Source organism: Tamandua tetradactyla, chromosome 2 (genome assembly GCF_023851605.1).
Source record: "Tamandua tetradactyla isolate mTamTet1 chromosome 2, mTamTet1.pri, whole genome shotgun sequence".
NCBI classification, from domain to species: Eukaryota; Metazoa; Chordata; class Mammalia; order Pilosa; family Myrmecophagidae; genus Tamandua; species Tamandua tetradactyla.
Window position 1 is genome coordinate 117,761,373 of NC_135328.1, and position 27,344 is coordinate 117,788,716.

General features: G+C 39.7%; 1 protein-coding gene and 1 pseudogene across 1 annotated transcript in view; both read left to right on the forward strand.

The window, feature by feature from the left end:
* The window catches only part of LOC143657161 (voltage-dependent N-type calcium channel subunit alpha-1B-like), a 33,560-nt gene extending 26,020 nt beyond the window's left edge, over window positions 1-7,540 (forward strand). The window contains 4 exon segments of the mRNA XM_077129230.1: window positions 5,436-5,523; window positions 5,664-6,445; window positions 6,447-6,554; window positions 7,255-7,540. Of these exon segments, the coding sequence (XP_076985345.1) occupies window positions 5,436-5,523; window positions 5,664-6,445; window positions 6,447-6,554; window positions 7,255-7,540 (1,264 nt within the window).
* Window positions 7,541-17,369: 9,829 nt separating this feature from the next.
* The window catches only part of LOC143657166 (transmembrane protein 132B-like), a 42,138-nt pseudogene continuing 32,163 nt past the window's right edge, over window positions 17,370-27,344 (forward strand).

A 27,344-nucleotide genomic window follows, 5' to 3' on the forward strand; every position in this document is an offset into this window, starting at 1 on the left:
TCCACCCCCTCCAAGCATTTGTGCAGCACTCTGACTCTCTTCCATCTCTGAAGCACATGCTCAGAGACATGCTCTACTTTCTCTGAGAATCATGGAGATGAAACTCTTCTGCCTGTCACCTGCCTCCAGGGTAAACTCACCCTTTCAATGTGGATGTGCAGGTCCTTTCTCCTGGTCCAAGATTTCTTGGCTTCAGACCTTAACTTCCATGATTTTACTGCTGAAGTTTTTTTTCCCTTCAGTTTGTCCCTTTTAGTCCAGATTGGCAGTGGTTCTGTTTATACAGATCTCACAAAAAATATGTTGGTTTAGCATGTACTATACAGGGGTTAAAGCCGTCAGACCATAGGACTTAACAGAGATCTTTTCTGCTTAACTCCCATCTCCAATCCTGGCTTGTCCTGACATGGCTGACTGGTTCCATGTTTGGTTAAATCCTCATGTGCACCATTGATGCTGCTGCTGGGGTCTGTTTCTGAAAACTCAGAACTTTTCAGACCATCAATTTCTGGATACTTTGTACCCAAGAGTTCAGTTCTCAATTTATCCCTTTCCTGTTGGATTTTAATCTAAGCTACAAGAAGTCAGGCTGCATTTCCATACTTAGTTTGAAGATTTCCTCAACTAGATATCCTAGCTGGTTGCTTTCAAATTCCCCCTTCCATCTAGCACCAGGACTCAATTTTGCCAAATTCTCTGCAACTTTAAAACAAGGATCGCCTTTCTTCCAGTTTACAGTGGCACATTGCTCATTTCTAAGCCCTCATCAGAAGTATCTTCAATGTCTGTATTTCTACCAACAATCTCTTAAAAGCATTCTAGGCCTTCTCTGACAAGCTCCTCACAACTCTTCCAGAATCTTCCCCTTTTCCACTTCAAAAGCCTTTCCAACATGTTTTGTTTTTGCAAACCACAGCATCTCACTTCTCTGGTACAAAATGTGTTTAAATCTGTTTTGGTTTGTTCAAGCTGCTGGAATGCAATATTCCAGAAATGAATTGGCTTTAATAAAGGGGATTAATTAAGTCAGAAGTTTACAGTTCTGTGCTGGTTTGAAATGATGCATGTACCCTAGAAAAGCCGTGTTTTAATCCTAATCTCATTTTGTAAAGGCAGCTGTTTTTTCTATTCCCTATTCAGTATTGTATGTTTGAAATGAAATGAGATTATCTCCCTGGAGATGTGATTTAATGAAGAGTGGTTGTTAAACTGGATTAGGTAGAGGCATGTCTCCACCCATATGGGTGTCTCTTGATTAGATTCTGAAGTCCTATAGAACAGGAAACATTTTGGAGAATGGGAGAGTCAGAGAGAGCAGATCAGAATGACATAGCCGCGAGAAACAGAGTCCACCAGCCAGCGACCTTTGGAGATGGAGAAAAATGTCTCCCAGGGAGCTTCATGAAACAGGAAGCCAGAAGAAGAAGTTAGCAGATGATGCCATGTTTGCCATGTGCTATTCCAGATAAGAGAGGAACCCAGACCGTGTTCAACATGTGCCTTTCCAGATGAGACTGTGTTCACCATGTGCCTTCTCACTTGACAGAGAAACCCTGAACTTCATCAGCCTTCTTGAACCAAGGTATCTTTCCTTGGATGCCTTAGATTGTACATATCTATAGACATGTTTTAATTGGGATATTTTCTCAGACTTGGAACTGTAAACTAGCATCTGATTAAATTCCCCTTTTTAAAAGCCACTCTGTTTATGGTATATTGCATTCTGGCAGCTAGGAAACTAGAAGAAGTTCTAAGACCATAAAAATGTCAAAACTAAGGCATTCAAGAAAGATATTTTGATTCCAAATAATGGCCAAATGGCACTAGAGATTTCTTGTCAGCTGGGAAGGCATAAGGCTAGCACCTGAGGTTCTTGTTCCCTGTTCATTTCTTTGCTTCTGATTCCAGTGGCTTCCTCTCTGAGCATCTGTGGGCCCTCACTTAGCTACTCTATATGGGCTTTCTCCAGGTTCTGGCTTGCTTAGCATCTCATGGGAAGGTATAGAGCGACCCTTGCTGGGCTGTGATTTCTAACATCTCTCCAAGCATCTCTGTTGGTACTGTAAGCATCTCTGTCGGCATCCCAGGCATCTCCAAGTATCTGTGTCGAGCTTTTACTCAAATATTTCTTTGTGTCAGCTCTTTTAATGACTGTAGTAAGTTAAGACCTAACTTAAATGGGTGGGGCCAAACCTCCATGGAAATAATCTAATCAAAATGTCACATCCACAATTGAGTAGACCTCTGGAAACAACCGAATCAAAATGTTCTACCCGAAACAATGGGTATGCCCCCACACAATAGGATTAGAATTAATAGAATATGGTTTTTCTGGGATACAGAATAGATTATAACCAGCTCAGGGGGAGACTAGTGACAACAATGGCTTGGGCCAATTTGTAGTAGTAAGTGTGGTGAAGTGATCAGATTGTGGATGTATTTTGAAAGCACAACTATTAGGACTTCCTGGTGGATTGAATGTTGGGTGAAAGAACTCATACATCCTATATCCCTTACCCCGCCCTCTCATTACCACTAGTATGTTAATCCACCCCATTTTTTTAACCCCTAGTCCCCCTCTGTTACTAATATTTGTCCTTATATTTTCTGCTCATCTGTCCATACCCTGGATAAAAAGGAACTTCAGACACAAGATTTTCACAATCACATAGTCACACTGTAAAAGCTGTGTAATTATACAGTCATCTTCAAGAATCAAGACTACTAGAATACAGTTCAACAGTTTCAGGTACTTCCTTCTAGCCAATCCAATATACTGTAAACTAAAAAGGGATATCTGTATAATGTATAAGAATAACCTTCAAGATAACTTCTTGACAGTGATTGAGATCTGTCAGCCTCTGAGATTTTATTTTGTCTCATTCCTCTCTTCCCACTTTTGGTCAGGAAGTCTTTCTCAATCCTATGATGCTGGGTCCTGACTTCTCCCTGAGAATCATGTTTCATGTAGTTAGCAAGATTTATACTCCTGGGAGTCATGACCCACTACGGGAGAGGGCAGTGAATTCTCTTGCTGAGTTGTCTTAGAGAGAAAGATCACTCCTGAGCAACAAAAGAGATTTTCTTGGGATGACTCCTAGGCATAATTATAAGTAGGCTTAGTCTATCCTTTGCAGGAATAAGCTTCATCAGGGTGAGCCCCAAGATCGAGGGCTCAGCCTGTTGAATTGGCTGTCCCCACTGCTTGTGAGTATATCAGAAATTCCCCAGATTGGGGAAGTTGAATATTTCCTCCTTTCTCCCAAGCCCCTCAAGGGGACTTTGCAAATACATGTTTATTCTCTGCTCAGAAGAGAGGAATTCTTTTTTTTTTTTTAACCACTTTTTGTAGTTTATTTTTTTAATTTTTAATTTTTTTAAATACCAAAAAAAAACACCAAATGTGAACATTTGTAACTTTTGATCTTCCATTCTACATATATAATCAATAATTCACAATATCATCACATAGTTGCATATTCATCATTATGATCATTTCTTGGAACATTTGCATCTATTCAGAAAAGGAAATAAAAAGAAAGCAGAAAAAAATGAATACATACCATTACCCTCCCACCCCTTGCCCTCACCAACCACCAGCATTTCACTCTAAATTTATTTTAACATTTGTTCCCCCTATTATTCATCTTTATTCCATATGTTTTACTCGTCTGTTGATAAGGTAGATAAAAGGAGCATCAGACACAAGGTTTTCACAATCACACAGTCACATTGTGAAAGCTATATCATTATGCAATCATCTTCAAGAAACATGGCTACTGGAACACATGTCCACATTTTCAGGCTGTTCCTTCCAGTCTCTCCAGTACATCTTGACTAACAAGGCAATGTCTATTTAATGCATAAGAATAACCTCCAGGATAACCTCTCGAATCTGTTTGGAATCTCTCAGCCATTGACACTATAATTTGTCTCATTTGACTCTTCCCCCTTTTGGTGAAGAAGGTTTTCTCAATTCCTTGATGCTGAGTCTCAGTTCATTCCAGGATTTCTATCCCACATTGCCAGGAAGGTCCACACCTATGGGAGTCATGTCCCATGTAGACAGGGGTAGGCTTGAGCTGGCTGTGTGTGCTGGCTGGCACATGTGGGGCTCACTTGCTTTGTTCAACTTCTCTGCATAGGTGGGGAAAGAAGCTGGCTGCCTTCTCCCTCTGAATGCATCTGGCCTAGAGGACACAGCAGTGTGCTTTCCAATGGACATGCCCAGCCCAGCATGGCGCACGCCCCTCCTGTTTCCTGGGACTTTCTCTCTGTCTTCTCACCTGTGTTCTGTTTTATTTCTTGCATGTGCAATTTTGTAAAGCAAGATTGAGGTACTGTATCTCACAGCTCATCCATCTCCAGCGTGAACTCACCGTGAGTCGCTCTGCTGCGATGTCCCAACGTGGCTTTGTGAACACACTGCAAACATTTCCCTCCTCCCCTGACTCATCTGCTTAACGGGGCGGCTTCCGGGCAGCCTTCCCACGTCCTGGCATCCTGATGCCCCCTGCCTCAGCCCCTCCTCTTCTTTCACTTGCGTTGTCTGTCCTGTGTCTGCTCTCTGTCCATGTGCCATCACTCATATCTCGAGCATGTCTGCCTCTCCTGAGTTGACTGCTTAGGCTGCCGCTGGCCTCATCATCTCTCTGTGGCTCACATGGAACTGGGGACCCTGCTTACCCAGCCAAGGGCCCTCAGAGGGCAGGGGTGGCAGATAGCACTGGCCAGGGGCTCATTGATGACACTTGTGGGCCCTCCCAGCCCTGCTTGCCCTACCTTCCTTCCCTAACTGCAACTGTGGTTCTTGGGAAGCCTCTGTTTTAGAGGTGTAGAGCAGCTGGGCAACTTCGAGGCTAGTGTTAGACAAGCTGGGGCCAGAGGTGCCCTGGGGTGCCCCCCTGGCAATGGCCCAGACTGGCTGGCAAGCTGCCTGATTAGACACTCCTACTGGGCAGCTGCTCCTAGTTGGCTCGTCCCCCGTGACTGACTGCTTAGGAGGAGGCCAGGTGCTCAGGTGAGGAGTGGTTGAAGGGTCAGGCTCCTGGACAGAGGGGCCGGGTGCCCTCCCAGGGTAAGGACATGTGTTGGATCCTGAATAACTAAGTCACATGGTAGAATAAGATGCAGGCATTGGTGTCAGTGGGTCACACAGCAGCTGCCACATGTGGTCAGCACTGGAGGGTAGCTGGCTTTTTTCCTGGGGGGTGGATATGGGGGAGTGCCTTTTGGAGAAATGGCTGCGTCTTTGGGCCCTTCCACTCAGGTCGCCCTGGCAGGCTGGGAAAGGGCGACTGCCTCCCGCCTCTCCATCATTCTGCCCCATTTGCATGGTGCTCTCCCTCCTTCCCCCCTTTTGTCTTTTCTGGGCTGAGGGTGCGAACCCTGGGAGCCAGTCTGTGCCATCTTGCTGGTGCCTGCTGTCCCCACAGCCTGCACCCACCGAGCCAGGCAGTCAGTCTGGGAGGTGGTGAGGGACTCCATAAAGTGCATTTGGAAGCCGGTTCCCCAGAGCTCTGGGTGGGCCTCTCTAGATCTTCTTCTGCCTGGACTCTGAGGAGGGGTCTTGAGGGCTCCTGCTGCCCCTCCTCCCTCCTTCCCTGGCACCACCCTCCATCCCTCCATCGCTGTGTGTCCATCTGCGGCTTTCTCTACGCTAGGCAGAGCGGCGGGGCAGCCGGCAGGCACAGGTGCCCGTCGCTCACCCGTCGTCCTCCCCACAGCAGGCAGCAGAACTCGGCCAAGGCGCGCTCCGTGTGGGAACAGCGCGCCAGCCAGCTACGGCTGCAGAACCTGCGCGCCAGCTGCGAGGCCTCCACAGCGAGCTGGACCCTGAGGGGCGGCTGCGCTTGTCCACCGCGCTCCACCTGCGGCCCGACATGAAGACGCACCTGGACCGGCCCCTGGTGGTGGAGCCGGGCAGCGATGGCCCGCGCGCTCCCATGGGGGGCACGGCCCGGCCTGGTGCCGATGGCTCCGACGCTGCCGAGCCCGCCCGGCCGCCGTGCACCCCGGCGGACCCGCCCCGCAGGCACCACCGCCACCGTGACAAGGACAAGGCCCCGACCCCCGCGGCGGGGGAGCAGGAGCGGAGCGAAGGCCCCAGGGAGGAGGGCGGGGAGCCCGGTGCCCGGGAGGAGCGGCCCCGGCCGCGCCGCAGCCACAGCCAGGAGGCCGCGGACTCCCGCGACCGCAGGGGTGAGCGCGCGCGGGGCTCGGGCCCGGGCCTGGAGGGCGGCCGGCGCCACCACCGCAGGGGCTCTCCGGAGGAAGCGCCCGAAAAGGAGCCGCGGCGCCACCGCCCCCACCGGCACGCGCCCGAGCGGGGCGAGGATGTCCCCGGTGCCCGGGCCAAGGCCGAGCGGCAGGCGTGGCACACCGGCGGCTCGCGGGCGGGCACCAGGGAGGCCGAGAGCGCCGAGGAGTCCGCGCGGCGGCACCGGCCGGCACAAGGCGTTGTCCGCGCATGACTCCTTGGAGAAGGAGGTCGCAGAGAAGGAAGGCGAGGCTCTGGGCGAGGAGCAGGACGCCGGCCGGAACCATCAGCCCAGGTGAGCCCCTGGGCCCACAGGGGCGAGTCGGGGAGACAGTGGGGCAGCTCGGGTGTGGGGTGGAGACCTCCAGGCAGCCCGCCCTATCCCTTGCGGTGGTCTGCGGGTACCTTTCAGGGCTAAGGTATGGAGCTTGGCAGAAGGGTCTGATCATTGCAAAGAGCCCGGGAGGAAAAGAGGGCTTGTGGAGAGATTGTTGGGACTGGCTTGGGAGGCCCTGACTTGGGAATGGTAGGAGAGGAGAATAAAGTGGCCCAGGAGAAGAGAAAATGAGGGAACACTGTGGAGGAGGGAGAGGTGGGAAAGAAGTAGTCTGAGGGAGGGAGCCCCGGTGGGCTGGTCCTGGCTGTGAGCACTTTGGGTCAAGGGGGCCTGGCTAAGCCAGCCGCCCTTATAAGCTCGGGGCATAGCTGGGAGGTCAGTGCAAGGCCTAACCTGGGCTTTAGGAAGCATCAAACTCTAGGCCTCTTCATCCTGCAGACAGCTTTGCTGCTCACGTGTGTGACGATGCCACTCTTGCCACCTTCCACACGCAAAGGCACAGAAGTGCACAGATGGTAAGAATTTTACGAAATGCCAGAGGAGCAGAGGAGGTAGTCAGTGTTTTCTCAGTCTGGGTAGGGGACTAAGGAGCTGGGTTTGCAGACTGAACAGCAGTCTGGGGCAGTGTCAGACACTGGGATGTCATTCTTGGTTGCAGGGAGCTGCACTGCGACATGGAGGCCAATGGGATGATGGTTGTGGGCCCTGTGCACATGCTGCCCAGCACCTCTCTTCAGAAGGTGATGGAGCAACCAGAGGATGCTGACAATCAATGAAACATCTCTCAGATGGGCAGCCAGTCCTTGGACCCGAGTGCTACCGCACACACCCCAGTGATGCTGACAGGCCCTCCTGGAGAGAGTACTGTTGTCCCCAGTGAGTATCTCCCTGCCCCAACAGGGCCCCCATCCTCCTCCGTTGGCAGCTGCCTGGGCACCCAGTGAATTGATGTGATCGCTCCCAGCTGGAGAGAGAAAGGCCTTTGCTGTCAACGCCTGTTCCTCTGTCCTTTGCTTCCAGGTGCCCAGAAGTAACTCAGGCTCTATTCTTCTCTTCTCAAAAGATTTGTAGGTTACTGGCTAAGTGCCAGCTGCATGGTGAGGTGCTGGGGGCCCAGCAGGAGAGAGCAGTGGGTGCCAGGTGGGTGTCCAGTCTAGTTGAAGATGCACCACAGTCATAGGTCTTTAGAGTTGTGCTCCAGAGTTACAAGGTTATCTAAAGTTGTTAAAAAAAACCTTTTTTTCCTTCCCAAATAAAATTTGTTTTATTAGAGAACTTGTCAGTTTTCAGAAAGATTATGGAGAAAATACAGAGTCCCCATATACTCACCCATATTTTAAAAAATTATTGATTAATCTTTACACACAGAGATTCTGTATATAGTGTATAGCCAGTGGCTCACAATGTCATCACATCATCACCATGATCATTTTTTAGAACATTTGCATCACTCCAGAGAAAGAAATAAAAAGGAAAATGAAAAAACTCATACATACCATACACCTTATCCCTCCCTCTCATTGACCACCAGTATTTCCATTTGCCTAATTTATTTAACCCTTTATCCCCCATTATTGATTTATTTTTTTTCTTTTTATTTATTTTTCCTCACTGCCATTTTTAACATTTTGCGTTGTTGTAGTACCTTTGTTACAATTGATGAGAAAATCACACTATTAAATATAGGTCGTGGTTTAGCATAGTTCACTGTTTGCATTGTCAGTTCAGTGGATTCTAAAAATTTTTTATTCTAGTTGCGTACATATGACATAGAATTTCTTATTTAATCACATTCAGATAGGTAACTCAGTGTGTTAACTGTGTTCACGCCGTTGTGCTGCCATCACCACCATCTAGTATCAACACTGTGCATCATCCCAAATAAAAATTGTACATTTAAAAAAATTTTTTTATTATGAAATAAAAGATTTATACAAATGAAAGAAAAAGCAATAATTTTCAAAGTACTCTTTAACAGTTAAATAACATAACAGTTTTCAGACTTTGTCATGGGCTACCATTCCACTATTTCAGATTTTTCCTTCCAGCTACTCCAAAACACTGGAAGCTAGAAGGAGTGTTAATGTAGTGATTCATCAGTTGTACACATTTGTTAAATCCTATTTTGTCTGTTATAATTCCTTCTCCTTTGATCCTTCTTCCAACCTATAGGATCTTTAGGGAATGCATGTTCTGACTTTTTCACATTGAGAAGGGGTATCAACACTAAAGGATAGGGGGATGTAATTAATTGATAATCTTGGAGAGCCTGGTCCCTCTGGGTTTCAGGATTTATGGCCTAGGAACCCTCTGGAAATTATGTGTTCCAGGAAAGAAAATTTTGTGCATGAAACCTTTATAGAGTCTCAGTTTGCACTCTAGGTGTTCTTAAGAGTTGACAGATGTCATGTTGGTTGGCAAACCATGGCAATTAGCACTGTCTAACTGAAGCTTGCATAAGAGTAGCCTCCGGAATAGCCTCTCAGCTCTATTTGATCTCTTAGCCACTGATGCCTTATTTCCTTACACTTTTTTTCTCCCTTTTGGTCAGGAAGGTGCTGTCAGTCCTACAGTGCCAGGACCAGACTCATCCCTGGGGGTCACACCCCACATTGTCAGGAGACTTTCATCCCTGAATGTCATATCCCACGGAGAGGGGACAGCAACGATTCTCCTTGCAGAGTTGAACTTCAAGAGAGGCCATATCTGAGCAACAAAAGAGGTCCTTCAGAAGTAACCCTTAGGTCTTGTTATAGGTGGTCTTAGCTTCTTCCCTACAGAAATAAGTTTCCTAAGGGCAAGCCTTAAAATCCAGGGCTTGGCCTATTTTCTAGGGAGTCCTCGGTGGTTGAGAGGGAATCTGGGTTTTCCCAGTTGGGAGGTTTAATAGTTTCAATTTTTTCCCTTCAGAACCTCAAGAGGCTCTACCAATACTTTTTAATTATCAGTCCACCACAGTCCGAGATGTATCCTGGTATTATATTACACTGTCCAGAATTACAAGGTCTCATCCCTGTTCTGGACTCCAGGAGTTTGGGTTGTTTAAATGCGCTATCCAGACAGGTTGATCTAGATTATACGGTAACAGAAAATTTAGGTTCTGCACATAATAAAGCTTTCTGCTTTTGGTCTCATATAGTAGGTGAAGGTCTAAATGCTAAACATTTAAAGAAATTATGTATTTTTGTTGATTTCTTTTTATTAGGTTGTAGATTTACAGAAATATCATGCATAAAATACATCAAAAATGACGTCTTCATACACTGCCCTATAACTAACAGCTTGCCTTAGTGAAGTGTATTTGTTATAATTCATGAAAGAATGTTTTATACTTGTACTGTTAGCTATAGTTCATCATCCACAGCAGGGTTCATTGTGTTGTATGGTCCTGTTTTTCCTTTTAATTTTCATTCTAGTAATATGTATGACTTAAAATTTCTCTTTTTAACCACATTCACATTTACAATTCAGTGCTGTTAATTATACTGACAATTGATGTGCTACCATCAGCATCATCTATTCCCAAAACTTTGTAATCAAACCAAATAGAAATTCTGTAAAATTTAAACATTAGCTACCCATTCCCTGCCCCCACTCCAGCCCCTGGTAACCTATGTTTTAGATTCTGACTAGTTTTGCTTGTTCTAATTATTTCATATCAATGAGCTCATACAATATTTGTCCTTTTGTATCTGGCTTATTTCACTTAACATAATGTTCTTCAAGGTTCATCCATGTTGTTGCATGAATCAGAACTTCATTCCTTTTTAATCCTGAATAATATTTTATTGTATGCCTATACCACACTGGGTTTATTCATGAGTTGATGGACATGTGGGTCTCTTCCATCTTTTGGCAATTGTGAATAATTCCACTGTGAATATTGGCATACAAATACCTGTTCAAGTCCCTGCTTTTGATTCTTTGGGGTATGTATACTTAGTAGTGGGGTTGCTGGGCCATATGGTAATTCTGTACTTTACTTTCTGAAGAGGTCAAAACTATTCCACAGTGGCTATACCATTTTACACTCCCACCAGCAATAAATGAGTGTTCTATTTCTTTATATCCTAACACTTGTAATTTTCTGTTATTTTAATGGTAGCCATTCTAGTGGGTGTGAAATGGTATCTCATGGTTTTGATTTGCATTTCCCTAATAGCTAATGCTGATGAGTATATTTTCACTTGCTTTTAAGTCATTTGGAAAAATGTCTGTTCAAGTCTCTTGCCCATTTTTAAATTGGATTGTTTTCTTTTTATAGTTGAGTTGAAGGATTTTTTAAAATATATTCAGAATATTAAACCCTTATTGGATACGTAATTTCCAAGTATTTTCTCAAGTTGTGTAGGTTATCTTTTCCCTTTCATGATAAAGTCCTTTGATGTACAAAAGTTTTAAGTTTTGATTAGGTACCATTGATCTTTTTCTTTTGTTGCATGTGCTTTGGGTGTTAAAGTTTAAGAAACCATTGCCTAACACAAGATCCTTAAGGTGCTTATGATGCTTCCCTATGTTTTCTTCTAGGAGTTTTACAGTCCTGGTTTGTACATTTAGGTCTTTAATTCATTTTGAGTTAATTTTTGTATATGGTGTGAGATAGGGGTCCTCCTTCATTCTTTTACATATGGATAACCTGTTCTCCCAGCACCATTTGTTGAAGAGACTGTTCTTTCTCAATTGAGTGGACCTGGCAGCCTTGTCAAACTCAATTGGCTATAGACTTGAGGGTCTATCTCCAAACTCTCAAGTTGATTCCTTTGGTCTAATATGTCTATCCTTTTGACCACTGTAGCTTTGTAATAACCTTCAAAGTCAGGAAGTCTGAGTCTTCCACTTTTATTCTTTTTCAAGATGTTTTGGCTATTTAGGGCCCTTTACCATTCCAAATAATTTTGATTATTGGCTTTCATTTCTACAAAGTAGACTGTTGTCATTTTGATTGGGATTGCATTAAATCTGTAAATCATTTTGGGTATAATTGACATATTAATAATATTTAGTCTTCAAATCCATTAGCCTAGAATGTCCTTCCATTTACTTAACTCTTTTTTTATTTCTTTTAGCAAAGTTTTGTAATTTTCCATATATAAGACCCTTTACATTGTTGGCTAAATTTGTTTGTAGATATTTGATTCTTTTGGTTGCTATTGCAAATGAAATTTTTTCTTCATTTCCTCCTCAGTTTCCTTATTACTAGTGTGTAGAAACACTAGTAATTCTCATGTGGTCATCTTGTACCCTGACAATTTGCTGAATTTATTAGCTCTAGGAGCTTTTGGGGGGGGGATTTTTTAAAAAAACTTTTTAAAAAAGGTTTGGTATAGGTTATAGTTCCATGATTTTTCATTTTTTCTTCTAGCTGCTCTAAGACACTAGAGACCAGCAGAAATATCAATATAATAATTAAGCACTTTGTTCATTTGTTAAATCCTGTCTTCTCTGTTATACTCCTCCTTCTCTTTAAATATGTTGTTTAAATGTTGTTGGCAAGTTATGATAGGTAGCAGTGTCCAAGTCCAGCATACGTACAAGTAACCTCTAGTGTAGCCTCTTGATTCTATTTGAAATCTCTCATCCACTGATACTTTATTTGTTACACTTCTTTCCCCCCATTTTGCAGGATGTAGGAGCTTTGTTGTAGTTTTTCTGGACTTTCTTTATATACAGGATCATGTCATCTGAAAATAGTGAAAGTTTTATTTCCTTCTTTCCAATTTGGATGCTTTCATTTCTTTTTCTTGCCTCATTGCTCTGGTTAGAACTTCCAATATAATTCTGAATTACAGTGGTGAGCATGGCATCTTTGTCTTGTTCCAGATCTTAGAGGGAAATGCATTCAGTCTTTCACCATTGAGTATGATGTTAGCAGTGTTTTTTTCTTAAATGCCCTTTATCATGATGAGAAAGTTTTCTTCTGTTCCTATCTTTGAAACTGTTTTTATTAAGAAAAGGTACTGGATATTGTCTACATGCCTTTTCTGCATCAGTCAAGGTGATCGTGTGGTTTTTTTCCTTTCATTGTGTTAATGTTGTGTATTACTTTAATTGATTTTCTTATGTTGCATACCTTGGATACCTGGGATAAATCCCACTTGATCATGGTGTACAGTTATTTTAATGTGCTGTTGGATTTGATTTGCTAATATTTTTGTTGATGATTTTTTTCATTTATATTCAACAGAGAAATTGGTCAGTAATTTCATTTTCATGTAGTATTTTTCTCTAACTTTGATATTAGGGTGATGTTGACCTCATAGAATGAATTAGGTAATGTTCCTTCATCTTCAAGTTTTTGGAAGAGACTGAGGGGTATTGATATTACTTCTTCTTGGAATGTTGGTGGAATTCACCTGTGAAGCCACCTGGTCCTGGGCTTTTCTTTTTAGGAAGGTTTTTTTGATGATTGATTTAATCTCTTGTGATTGCTCTGTCCAGAGCTTCGGATTTTTTCTAGAGTCGGTATAGATTGCTTGTGTGTTTTTAGGATTTTTTCCATTTCATCTAGGTTATCTAATTTGTTGGCATATGGTGGTTCATAGTATCCTCTTATGGTCCTTTTTATTTCCACGAGGTCAATAGTGCTGTCTTTCTCTCATTTCTTATTTTATTTATGTATTCTTTTTTTTTCTTTGCCAGTCTAGCTAAGGGTTTACTGATTTTACTTATCTTTTCAAAGAGTCAACTTTTGATTTTATTGGTGCTCTCTATTGTTTATATTCTCTAATTTATTTCTGCTCTAATATTTATAATTTATTTTTTTCTGCTTACTTTGGGTTTAGTTTGCCATTCTTTTTCTAGTTCCTTCAGGTATGCATTTAGGTCTTTGAATATAGCTTTCTTCTTTTTTAATGTAAGAATTTAGGGCTACACATTCATCCACTTCCAAACTTAGGGTTAAGTTTGCAGGTAACAAACTTTACTGCATATCATAAGTTTTAAAAAATATTTTTATTGTGAAATATAATATGTATACAAAAACAATAAATTCCAAATACGTTATAGTGATTAGTTATAGAACAGATTTCAGAGTTTGGTATAGGTTACAATTCCACAATTTTGGGTTTTCCTTCTAGCTGCTTGTAGACACTGGTACTAAAAGAAATACCAGTATAATGATACAGTAATTGTACTCATTTGTTAAACCCTACCTTCTCTGTATAACTCCTCCTTCTCCTCTGATCCTTCTTCCAATCTGTAGGAGTATTTGGACTATACCTGTTCTAACTTCTTGTTGGAAAGGACAGTCAATGATATGGGGTAGGGGAATGGAACTAGTTGATGTTCTGGAGAGGCTGACCCCTCTTCATTTCAGGACTCATCTGGCCTAGGAACTCATCTGGGAGTGGTAGGTTTCTGGAAAGTCATTTTAGTACATGAAAATTTGTAGACTCTCAAACAGAGCTGTAGGTATTCTTCAGGGTTAATAGGAATGGTGTTGGTTGGGGGTTGGCAAACCATGGTAAATAGCAATATCTAACGGAAGGTTGCCTGAGAATAGCCTCCAGAGTAGACTCTTGACTCTATTTGAACTCTCTCAGCTTCTGATACCTTATTTGTTACAATTGTTTTCCCCCATTTGGTCAGGAAGGCATTTTGATCCCACAGTACCAGGGCCAGACTCATCCCTAGGAGTCATTTCCCATGTTACCAGGCCCACAGTTTTCTTATAGGTAACTTCTAAAAGAGACCATACAATATTTGTTGTTTTGTTTCTGGCTTATTGTGTACCACATAATGTCCCCAAGGTACATTCACTTCGTTGGATGCCTCACAATTTTGTTCCTTTATGTAACTGCACAGTATTCGATCATATGTGTACACCACAGTTCACCATTTTACTTCTCAGTCAGTGTATCCTTCAGCTACCTCCATCACTGGGCATCAAGGATAATGAGCAAAGTCAACAATCCATTTCTCACATTATCCTCACTTAGTTGTACAATCATCGACACTCAATTTTAGACAATTTTCACTGCTCCAAAGAGAAAAGTAACTGATGAACACATGCTCACCAGATAGAAAGTCCAAACCTCCCCTTAATTCTTGTCCCTCCTCACAATTATTTACCCTGGTATTGCTGTGATACTATTGATGTGTTCCTGCTAAATATAGGCCATAGCATCCAATAGTAGTTTTCCCCCATACCTCTCTATTATTGTTCTCTTTTTACAAAATTTATATCTTTGAAGAAATTCATGCAAGAACTTATTTACATTTGTAGTATTAATTGTTGGGACACATGGGTCTATACAAACCCTTTCAATCATGTTCACCCTCAATATGGCCATATTACTTATGGACCCACTAACAAACTTGCCTACATTTCTATCCATTCCCTTACATTTAAGTTCAACCTCATTAGCTAACCGTTCACCTACCTCTAGCTTCCGTGTATCTCTAGGTGCCCTATGTTCTGTATCATAAGCCTCTGAGTTTACCTTTACCAAGATCATAATAGCAAAATTATACAGTATCTATCCTTTTGTGTCTGGCTTATTTCACTCAGCATTATGTCCTTAAGGTTCATTCATCTTGTCATATGCTTTTGGACCTTATTTTGTCTTACTGCTGCATAATATTCCATCATATGTATAAACCACATTTTGTTGATCCACTCGTCTTTTGATAGGAACTTGGATTGTTTCCATCTTTTGGCAATTGTGAATAATACCGCTATGAACATCAGTGTGCAGATGTCTGTTTGTGTCACTGCTCTCCGCTCTTCTGGGTATATACCGAGTAGTGGTATTGCCAGGTCATAGGGCAACTCGATTTATTTTTCTGAGGACTCACCAAACTGTCTTCCACAGCAGCTGTACCATTATACATTCCTACCAGCAGTGAGTAAATGTTCCAATTTCTCCACATCCTCTCCAACATTTGTAGTTTCCTGTTTGTTTAATAGCAGCCATTCTTATAGGTGTGAAGTTGTCTTGATCTGCATTTCCATTATAGCTAATGAAAATGAGGATCTCTTCATGTGTATTTGCTCTTTGGAGTAATGTCTATTCATGCCTTACCCATTTTATAATTGGGTTGTTTGTTCTTGGTGTTGTTATTTAGTTGTATGATTTCTTCATGTATGTAGGTTAACAAACCTTTGTCTGTCTGATACGTGATTTCTAAATATTTTTTTCCATTGAGTTGGCTGCTTCTTCACCTTTTTGGCAAAGCTTTTTTAGGCATAGAAGCACTTTATTTTTAAGATTTCCCATTTATCTATTTTTGATTCTGTTGCTTGTGCCCTGGGTGTAAAGTTTAGGAAGCTACCTCCTATTACTAGGTCTTGAAGATGTTTCCCTGTGTTTTCTTCTAGAAGCCTTATGTTGCTAGTTCTTATAGTTAGTTCTTTGATCCACTTTGAGTTAATTTTTGTATTGGTGTAAGGTAAGTGTCCTCTTTCATTCTGTTGTCCATTGCATATCACAAGTTTTGATGTTATGTTTTCATTCAGCTCAAGATATTGCTGTATGTATCAGAACATCATTCCTTTTTACAACTAAATAAGAGTCCATCGTGTGTATTTTGTTTATCCATTCATCAGTTGATGGACCCTTGGGTTGCTTCGGTGTTTTGACAGTTGTGAATCATGACTGGAGTTCTGTTTATGTGGTTGTACGTGTTTGTCCAAACTCATAGAAACAGGTAAATTTTACTTAGGTAAGTTATACTTAATTTAAATGATAGTTAATCATGAACACATCATATGATCCAGAAATCCTACCCCTGAGAAGCAAGTGGCATGTACAGGGAAAGGTTTCTCAAAGTAAAAAAACAAGGAAGGTTCACCACATACCAGGTAAAATTAGTAAGATGCAACAAAACACCAAGACTAAGCTTATCACAGTTTTTTAATCCAAAAGGAAAAATAAGTGATCCACAATAATAACTTTGGTGGGGAGGAGAAAAGGACTCTCACAGACCTGCCAACCCTCAGATCTCCCACACACAAGGGAACAGGCATCACTGCGGGCTCCAGGGTAGGCCCCCTACTCCAGGCCAAACGCCGTCTCTATCGAGGCCTGTCAATGGCTCATGAGGGGCCATGGCCCATGAGGGGGAATAAAAAATATATTTATTTCTATATTTTTATATATTCTAATATATTATTTATTTATTTCTAAATTTTTCTTTTATTTAGAAATAAAAGCCTGTTTCTACCCACAAAACTGACCTGAATATTTATTGAAACATTATTTATTATCTCCAAAAAACTGCAGGCAACCCAAATGTGTTCCAGTGGGTGAATGGATAAACAAATGTGGAGCATTCATGCAGTGGAATGCCACTCATAGGTAAAAAATGACTGTTGGTACAAGCAGTATGTGGTGAATCGCAAATGCATTATCCTAAGTGAAGGCAGCCAGACTAAAATGCTTGCTTACTGTATAGTTCTGTTTATATGGCATTCTGGCAAAGACAGAACCAGAGAGAGTATCCAGGTCAGTGACTCCCAGAGTGGGGACAGGGGAGGGAGTCTTCTGTATCCTGGTTATGGCCTGAATTACCTGACTTCATTTGTCTCAACTCCCTGAACTGTTGAACTGAAGGGAAAATGCCTTTACTGTATGTACATTAAAGAAATAAGTATTTTACAATTAGAACAAGATAGCCTGGTCACCCTAGGCTGTTCACTACTTATATTTAAATGCTCTGTGGAGTTATTGTACCTTCCCAAAGAATAAGTAGAACAACTTGGATGCCTCTGGCATCTAATAGTGGAGTTAAGAGCAAGTTTTTGTCATGCATATTGCTCTTGACCTGGGCTGCATGACTGGTCAGAGTCGTGGCCACTGGCAGGTGTATGTGGCCTTGTCTGACCGTTGCCTCTTCCTCGTGGCCGATGGGGTGGCACTGCACCTGCGTCTCAGGGTGCCACTTTCTTCTCCTCTAGCCTGGCCTCCTCATGGGCTGTGGACGGGGCTGTCAGATTTTTTCTTCTAACTGCTCCAGAATACAGGAAGCTAGGTTTTAATCTTTTTTTATCACCACAATCAACTTTTTCTCTCTCATTTTTGTGAAAAATAACGTATACAAAAAAGCAGTAAATTTCAAAGCACAGCAGCACAATTATTTATTTGTAGAACATATTTCAGAGTTTGACATGAATTACAATTCCACAATTTTAGGTGTTTACCTATAACCCTACCTTCCCTGTGTATCTCCACCACCACCTTTGATTTTTCTATCCTTCTCTTTAGGGTGTTTGGGCTATTGCCATTCTCACTTTTTCATGTTTAAAGGGGCTGTCAGTAATATGGGGTAGGGAGATGGAACTAGCTGATGTTCTGGAGAGGTTGGGCCCTCTAGGTTTCAGGACTTACCTGGTCCATGAACTCATCTGGAGGTTGTAGATTTCTGGAAAGTAACTCTGATGCATGGATCCCTTGTGGAATCTTATATATTGCCGTAGGTATTCTTTAGGAGTGGCTGGAATGGTCGTGGTTGGGGTTTAGCAGGTTGTGATAGGTAGCAACGTCTAACAGAATTTTGTGGAAGGGCCACTTCCAGGGTAGCCTCTCAACTCTGTTGGACCTCTCCCAGCCACTGATACTTTATTAGTTACACTTCTTTTAATGAAAGAAATGTAATGAATGTACATCATTTGCACTTCTTTAGATTGTACAGGCTTTGAGAAGCAGTTACCCTTCACCATTGCTGATGGGAATGTAAACAGCTTCTTGGAGGACAATTTTGTGGTAATATATAACAAAATAAATGCTCATATTCTTTCACCCAGAAATTCTAGAAATTTATCCATATATAGGTATACTTGATCATACGTAAAGATACATTCTTAGTTATTTATTACAATTTGTTTTCAATAGCAAAAGACTAAAAGCAACTAGATATCATTCAGTCGGTAACTGGTTATATAAGCAATGGCCTAGCCATATAATGGTTTCTATTATGTAGACCTTGATGAGAAGGGAGAGGCTCTTTATTTATTGATATGTCAAAGTATCAAGGTACAAACAGTGTCTTTAGTGAGAGACCATTTGGAGAAATAAACCTGTATTTTATAAGGTCTAAGGGTTCCATGCACTGGAGGGTCCACGTGCATGTGTGTGTGCACAGTCCTTTTGGAAGAACACACAGGAAACTGACCACAGAGGGTGCTGGGGAGTCACCATACACTTTACGGGGCTCTTTAAACTGTGCTTCATTTACTTATTTATTTATAGAAAGATGATGAATTAAAATGACAAATTCATTCTTGTAATGATATTGACACTAAGGAAATAATAACAGTAACTCAAATTGTTCATGTCAAGAATAAGAGACTGGAGTGATAAAGGAGAATAGTGGAAACATGAATACTTTTGCTCTAAGAGAAATTGAAAGCTCATCTGTAAAATATAGATAGTTCCTGTTAAACTTTACCATCAGGGAACTGCCTGATACTGTGTCAAACATTAGGGATACCCAAATCAGTAGGCCAAGCCCTTGATCTTGAGGCTTAGTCTTGTGAAGCTTATGTAGGTAGTGGAGAGGTTTAGCTTCCCTGCAGTTATGCCTAAGAGATACTTCTGGATGAACTCTTTTGTTGCTCAGATGTGACCTCACTCTCTCTAAGTCCAACCCTGTAAGTGAAATCATTGCCCTCCCCACTACGTGGGACATGATATCCAGGGGTGAAAATCTCCCTGGTGACATGGGAGATAACTCCTGGGGATGAGTCTGACCCTGGTATTGTGGGATGAACAATTCCATCTTGGCCAAAAGGGGAAAAGAAATGTAACTAATGAAACATCAGTGTCAGAGAGAGTTCAAATAAAGTCGAGAGCCTACTCTGGAGGTCACTGTTAAGCAAGCTTCAGTTACGCATTTCTACCTATCATAACTTGCCAGCCAAAACCATTTCAGCCAATCCTAAAGAAAACCTAGGGCAATATATAAGATTCTACAAAAGTTCCATGTATTAGGGTAACTTTCCAGAAATCTACGACCTCCAGATGGATCCCTGGACCAGGCCCAGCCTCTCCAGAACATCAGCCAGTTCCATCTCCGTACCCTATGTTATTGACAGTCCTTTCCAACATGAAAAAATTAGAATGGCCATAGCCCACATATCCCTAAAGAGTGAGATAGAAAGATAGAATTATACAGAGAAGGTAGGGTTTAACAAATGCTGAATCATTAAATTGATATCTCTTTTAGTCTCTAGTATCTTAGAGCAGCTAGAAATAAAAACTTAAAATTGTGGAATTATAACCCATGTCAAACTCTGAAATCTGTTCTAAAACTAATTGTTGTGCTGTGCTTTGGAATTTATTGCTTTTTTGTATGTATGTCATTTTCCACACACACGAAAAAGTCTTTAAGTACTTGTTGAAGAGTGCTTTGAAAGCTGTTGCTTGTTTCTTTGCTTTGTATATGTTTTATGTTATACAATAAGAAAAAATAAAAACAATAATATATGGGTAGTTCCCAGTTGGTTGAAAAAGTTTGGGAATCACAAATTTACAATGTTTTAGTGAAGCAAATATTTATTTCAGAACATGAAATATCTTCAAACTGCGCTTAATATCTTAAGCATTCTTGTTGAGCTGATGTCAGCTAAGTTTTTGTTTCCTTTGGTCTAATTTCTGTGTATAAACAGTGATCAACAGTGTATTATATGTACTGTTTTTGAAAATTTCTGGTCCTTTTGATATAGACATTTTTTTGTATATTGGAAATTGGCAATTAAACTGTCATACCTCATACTGAGTCTGTTCTTTGGTATCGAGTATCCCTCATACTAATCTGCAGCCCATGTATTTGAGAACCTTGAACCTGTCAACTGTTTCTGTGCTATTTCCGAAAACAAAATTTGATTTCCTAAAACAAAATCTGATTTTGGGAGTGATTACTTTAAAGATTTCTTGGCTGCTAATAAATTGTGATACATAATGTGTTATGGAAAGATTTTTTCTTTTTAATTTTTTCTTAAAAATACAGGTGGTGGCCAAAGATCAAGTTTCTTAGTTGTGAAAGGTGGTTCACAAATACTGTTACAATTACTTATGAATGCCAGCAAAGAATCTTCCCCAAATGAGGAGTTAATGGTGCAGATTCATTCTATTCTTGCAAAGATTGGACAAAAAGGTAAGGGTTGCATTTATATGAAATATCTCTGCTGGTTCTGCTTACTGTGATTGATAATGGGGATTTAGATTCTTTGCTATTACCCCTTGACAATAGGCTAAAAGTATACTCAGAAGAAAATCTTTTTTTGTGTGTTGTCAATATTTTTATTTCTAGGTTGAATATATTTCCCACACTTGTGTTTTCTCTTTTGAGAAAAGCCTTTTTTTTTCACCCCTTGCCCATTTATTATAAGCCCTTAGTGTTTTCCTTACTGACATTTGTAGAATATTAATATAAACATTTTCCATGCTTGGATCTGCCTTACAATTTTGGTAGGATGAAAAGGAAGTTGTAAAGTACAGAGTAGTTTTTTTTTTTTTTTTTAGGAACTGTTGTAAAGTGCCTGTTCTAGTTTGCTAGCTGCTGGAACGCAATATAGCAGAAATGGAATGGCTTTTAAAAAAAGGAAATTTAATAGGTTGCTAGTTTACTGTTCTAAGGCTGAGAAAATATCCTGGTTAAAGCAGGTCAATAGAAATGTCCAATATAAGGCATCCGGGGAAAGATACCTTGACTCAAGAAGGCCGATGAAGTTCAGGGTTTCTCTCTCAAGTGGGAGGGCACTTGGCAAACAGTCAGAGTTTCTCTCTCATCTGGAAAGGCACATGGTGAACACAGTCAGGGCTCCCCTCTCATCTGGAAGGGCACATGGCAAACACGGCATCATCTGCTAGCTTCTTCTCCTGGCTTCCTGTTTCATGAAGCTCCCTGGGAGGCATTTTCCTTCTTCATCTCCAAAGGTCACTGGCTGGTGGACTCTGATTCTCATGGTTGTGTTATTCTGCTTTGCTCTCTCTGAACCACTCTCATTCTCCAAAATGTTTCCTCTTTTATAGAACTTCAGAAACTAATCAAGACCCACCCGAGTGGTGGAGGTCATGTTGTCACCTAATCCATCTTAACAACCACTCTTAATTAAATCACATCTCCAGGGAGATGATCTAATTACAGTTTCAAACATATAGCATTGAATAGGGATTAGAAGAAATGGCTTCCTTTACAAAATGGGATTAGGATTAAAACATGACTTTTCTATAGTACATACAGCATTTCAAACCAGCATGGTGTCTATGTTCTAATTCTTACATAGATTACATAGATTGTAAATTCCTATGCAGTTACATTGGTCCTTTGTGATTTCTTCTTTGCTTTTTTTTTATTTTTAAAGCAGTGTTGTTGAGATATATTCACACTACACAGTCCATTTAAAGTGTACTATCAATGGCTTTCTGTGTAATCACTGTAGTTGTGCATTCTTCACCAGAATCAATTTTATAACATATTCTTTACTCCAAAAAGAAAAACCCATACCCCTATACCCCCATCTAGAAGAAAATCATTTTGAACACAAGTAATTAACACATATAATTAAAAAGAACACAAGGAAATGAATGAATTAGACATCTAATAAAAAAAGTTAGAAACAGCAGTGAACAAAAGCAGAAAGAATGATGCAGTAAAGGAACAAATGACAATACATGTGATAGAAAACAGAAAATGTTCATTTAAAGATATAAAACTGGGGAGTATATGGGTGTTTCAGTGGTAGAATGCTCCCCTTCCATATGGGAGACCCGGGTTCAATTCACAGACCATGTAATTTACCCCCTCTCCCCACCAAAATATATGTATATATAAAACTGAATAGGATGAAAATAAAACAGATAAACCACTGATTCCTACCTTCCCCAATTAAGGATAAAGGAAGATAGCGCAGCATAAAATTAAAAGGAATAATGGAGTGGTAGAAATTAGAATTATGTTTAGAATTTTAGGCCCTACATTTTTGGTAATGTTTTATTGAATTATCCTCTAGAATTCTAGCAAATGGTTTATAATTTTCTTGATGATGCCTGTTAACAGTTCGAAATGTTGGGCAGAATTTTCTGATTAGGTGACTTTTTACATGTTCTATGAAAATGAGTGAAATTGCTTCCTCTTTTTCCCTACCACAGTCCTCCTTATCCCTTTTTCAACCTCCTGGTGTGTCTCTCAAATCCATCTTCCCCAGAGTGGTGTGAATTCTGATCTGGGTATTTAAAAATGCAGATATGATTTGTTCCTTTTCGGTGATTCCCTCTAACTGAAAGAATTAAAATTCTTGGGGCCCTTCATAAATGTTTTTTATCTCCTTTTCCCACCTCATCTTCCCACTCAGCATGCCTTTGTCTGACACTGCATGCTTTAACAATATGTATCTGCTCATACCCGTGGTGTTCACTGTCTTGTTGTCCAAGTTATCTCTGTCTCCAGGGATATTCCAGAGCCACATCCACTCCTTACCTCCTCCGGCCCCTGTTCTAGCCAGTTCCTACTCCCTTTTACAAAGTGAGCCCAGGCATCATTTTCTCCAGAAATGCTTTCTGTCCTACTCTGTATTAAGGACTCCTCAATGGTTTAGGCTAAATAGCCTACAACTCTTAATCTATGTAGGAAGTAATTTAGTAATTATCTTTTTGTTGTTTCTGTCATTCTTTTCTACACTGTCTTTGTTTATTTTGTCTCTGCATTCCCTCGATCTGGTATTAGTGGAGTTTACTGAATTTATCAAATAAACAAATGGGGCAACTTAATTATTTTTTATATGTTTTTTGTTTTTTTAAAACTTGTTTCAGAATTTTCCTGCAACTTCCCATAACAATTTCTCTCTTTGAGTGATTAGCTAAAAAAAAAACTTTACGGGTGACATTTATTGCATATCAAGTATACAGATTTTTACTTATTGAGGTTTTTAATTATTTGCATCATTTCCCTACCAGCTGTGAATTCAGTATCCTTAGGGAAAAATGGAGTTGTGGAACTGATTTTTAAAAATCATTGGACCATTTAGTAAGAAGAATTCAGGTCTTATGAAGTGAGTAAATGTTTTGAATATAAATAGAGGTTTAGCCTATATTATTCTGTGCCTCATCTTATGGACCTCATCTTGATATGTACAACAAGCAGGTTGAAGTAAATTGTATCTGGTGTTCCCTTTTAGTTTTTGTGATTTTATTGTGATAACGACTTTCTTTAGTATACAATTTAACCTCAAAGGTATATCAAAATTAGAAAATTTTAAAATTGAATATAGTGTTCAGAGAAATTTAGATGTTGAACATTGCTACATACTGTGAATAGAAAGAGAGAAGATCATTTGTAGAGTATCATTCATTTAGAAACTTTTATTGAGTGCCTACTATGCTCCCCACCCAGTTTTGAATCTTTTAATTGCTACTTTCTTCATTCTCATGATTAGATGAATATGTCTTAAAATGTATACATTTCTTTTCTCAAAATCATGTCATTCTTTTTTTTTCTGTTAATATATCTACATATTCATAAGTGTGTTAATCTCAGAAGATAAAAGCAGTTTCCAATCATTTGCTTATATTTAATATTTTTTTCTACCATATCGGAGGTAATTTTTTTATGGAATTTTTCAAACATAATAGAGTTAAGTAGAGTAAATATTCTATTAAATGAAATAATTATATTGATTTAATTATTGTAGTTTTATGTCATATTCACAATTACAAACATTCTCCCATTTTTGCCTCATTAAATCTCTTTCCACACTTCTATTTGTTTTTGCTTGGATATTTTAAAACAAATCTTAGATTTCCCCTCTGTCTCATTTTTTTTTCTGCATGCAATTCCCAGATATTTGATCAATTCTGCCTTAAATAGTTTAGAATTTAACTCTAATTAATAAGGACTTAAAATAACCATAATTCTATAATATATCCCCCCAAATTATTAATTCCTTAAAGCAATCTAAAATCCAGTTTATATTCAGTTTTCCCCATTTGTCTCAAAATTGCCCTTTTACAATTTGCTTGTTTGAATCAGAATCCAAAGTACATACTTTGATCTTCAGTATATGTAGGAAATTTCCAAACATATGTAAAATGTAAAAAGAACAGTATAATGACTCAATATTTTATTAACATTCTGCCATTTTTATTTCATTTATTGCTACCTCCTTTTTTTCTGGAGTATTTATAACATGTTTTTTAAAAATCAAATGTCAGCCCTCTGTAAATTCTTCAGTATGACCATTATAGAATTTAGCTCCCCCCTTTTTTTTAATATTAGCACAAGATCATTTGTATACCCAGCAGTATTAGTGATGATCCCTTAATGTCATGTAATATTTTCTGATTATCTAAGAAATATCCTTTAACAGTTGATTTATTCAAATTGGGATACACATGAGGTCTGTCATTTGCATTTGATGGATATGTCTTATGTTCCTTTAAAATCAGTAACTGTCTTCCCTATTTGGTTTTGTTTATTTGTTGAAAAGTCTGCAGTAATATGTAGAATGTCCCACATCTGGATTAGGAAGACTTTATCCTTGGGTTGTTATAACATGTAGGTATGTCTCTGATGATAGTTAGAGCTAGAGGATTGGTTAGATTTGACATCCTTTTTTTTTTTTGGTCAAAAATATTTCATAAAGGGTGCTTAGTACTTTGTTTGGATTACTTAACATAATTGAGTTGAGGCAATCAGTGTGTTATAAATGTTTCCATCAACTTTTCACCTGGTGAGTTAGTAGTCATTCATGACTTTGCTAGATCCATCATTTTAATTGGGGTTACAAAATAATTTTCTAATTATCTTGCTTTATATTTATTAGCTGTGATTCTTTTATAAAGAAGAACCCTTCCACATCCACTATTTGGTTAAATTTTACACTAAAAAAATAGGATTCTGAGCATTTCCAGTTTTTTCACTCTTTCTTAATAAAGGTCAAAATATTTTAGATTGTACCCTTCTTGAAAATGAGCGTTTACTTGCACATATAATTATTTATCAAGTATTATTTGGTGGGGTGGCTCAACATATTTACTAAAGCAAAGATCTTACTCAATCCTTTAGCACCCAGTGAAATTCAGGACAAGGAAAATGATTGTATCACAATTGGTACAAGAAACTTACAGAATCACCGTAGCATAGTGGTTTAAAAAGTGTGCTTTTCAGGCTCACAGACCTGGATTTGAATGTTAACTCTGTCACTTAACAATTTTTGTGCCACCAAACAAGTTGCTTAACCTATTATGCCCCGGTTTCTTATATGTACAATGTTAATAATATTAATACCTACATCAGGAATTGGTTGTGAGGATTTAATGAAATGATTCCTATAACTCACACAATACCTATATTAATGCAATATATTAGTATAGCCAAACAGTATAGTAACGTGGGTGTGAACGAATGAATCCTAGTTGATACCAAAAGTGTATTTTCTATTTATATGTCATTCCTCTCCTTGATTCTTAAAGTTCTTCATAAATTATCTTTTATTTAATGGTCATGATCTCTTACTTAATATTCACAATACTTTATTGTTACCAATTACCAAAACCAATATAAAATGATCCTAGGGGAAATGAAACATTTCAGAAGTGTTTAAGAAATAACTTCATATTGTACCATTTTGGGATATTGAAAACCACATAGAAATCAGTGGGTCTGAAATTTCTGACAAAAAAATTTGGTTATTTAAATCATTCCTTCATTACCCTTTCTGTTTTTGTGTTAAAAAGAAAAACTAAGTTTTTATTTTAAAACTAATAAGCCTTTCATTGTTCAAACATCTGTATCTTGATCTCTTGTCATTTTTAGTAATCTGATAATCTCTCCCCAAAAAGGCACTTCTTCTTTACCACTAATATATGCAACTATGATCTGAGTACTTATAGAACATTAATAATCCCAATAAGTGTTGTCCATATCCTTGTGTCTGTGCTGGTCTTGTATTATGTGATGGTAGAAATCTGTTTGCCTTTTGAAGACCAAATGATACCCACATATTTAACACAGTTTGATTGTCCTTATATTTTACTGGGTGCTATTGCCTAGCCTCGTTTCTATAATTGATGTTTGAGTGTGGTTATAACCACTCAGCAAGTGGAATCCTTGGAAATGATATCAATTGGGTATGACATCTCTGCAGTGCCAGTATTGAGTGGTTTATTTTTTAATAGAAAATTTATTGAATTATAGGCAGCATGGTTAGGAATTTGGAAGGTCAGGCATGACGCATGAGAAAAGAGAGAGTACAAGGTGTGCCATGAGGGATCACTGGGAAGCTCAATCACCTCAGGTGGCTCAGTCAACCACTGGGGCACACAGTCAGAATGAGAGAGACCCATTGACATGTGCCTTCATTGTGGTCAGGTGTGGAGGTTAGTAGATTCCCTGCCCTTCCATAGGATTGTTTACTATAAGCAAACATACCTGATACAGAAACTGACAGGGTGTCTGAAGATGGTGGGTCTGGTGAGCTCATCATATGGTACCAAGAAAGGGTTTAATTGAGTTGTGAGGGTTTTGTAGGGGTTGTAGATGTGGATTTGGACTCTGGGAGAGACTTTGTCTCAAGGCTCTAAAGCTAATTATTAACTAGCCCAAAGGTCAGCTTTGAGGTAAGTGGATTAGCCAACATCAGATGAATGCTGAGATAAAACACAAAATTATGAAGGCTAAAACAATAGTGTTTCTGATTTTCATTCAGTAGTTAATAGATACAAAGTACTTATGGAATACCTATAAATTAGCATTATCAAAGTTAATACTGTGTTCTTTTCTCACTAAAAAATAAATAAGCTTTAACTCTAA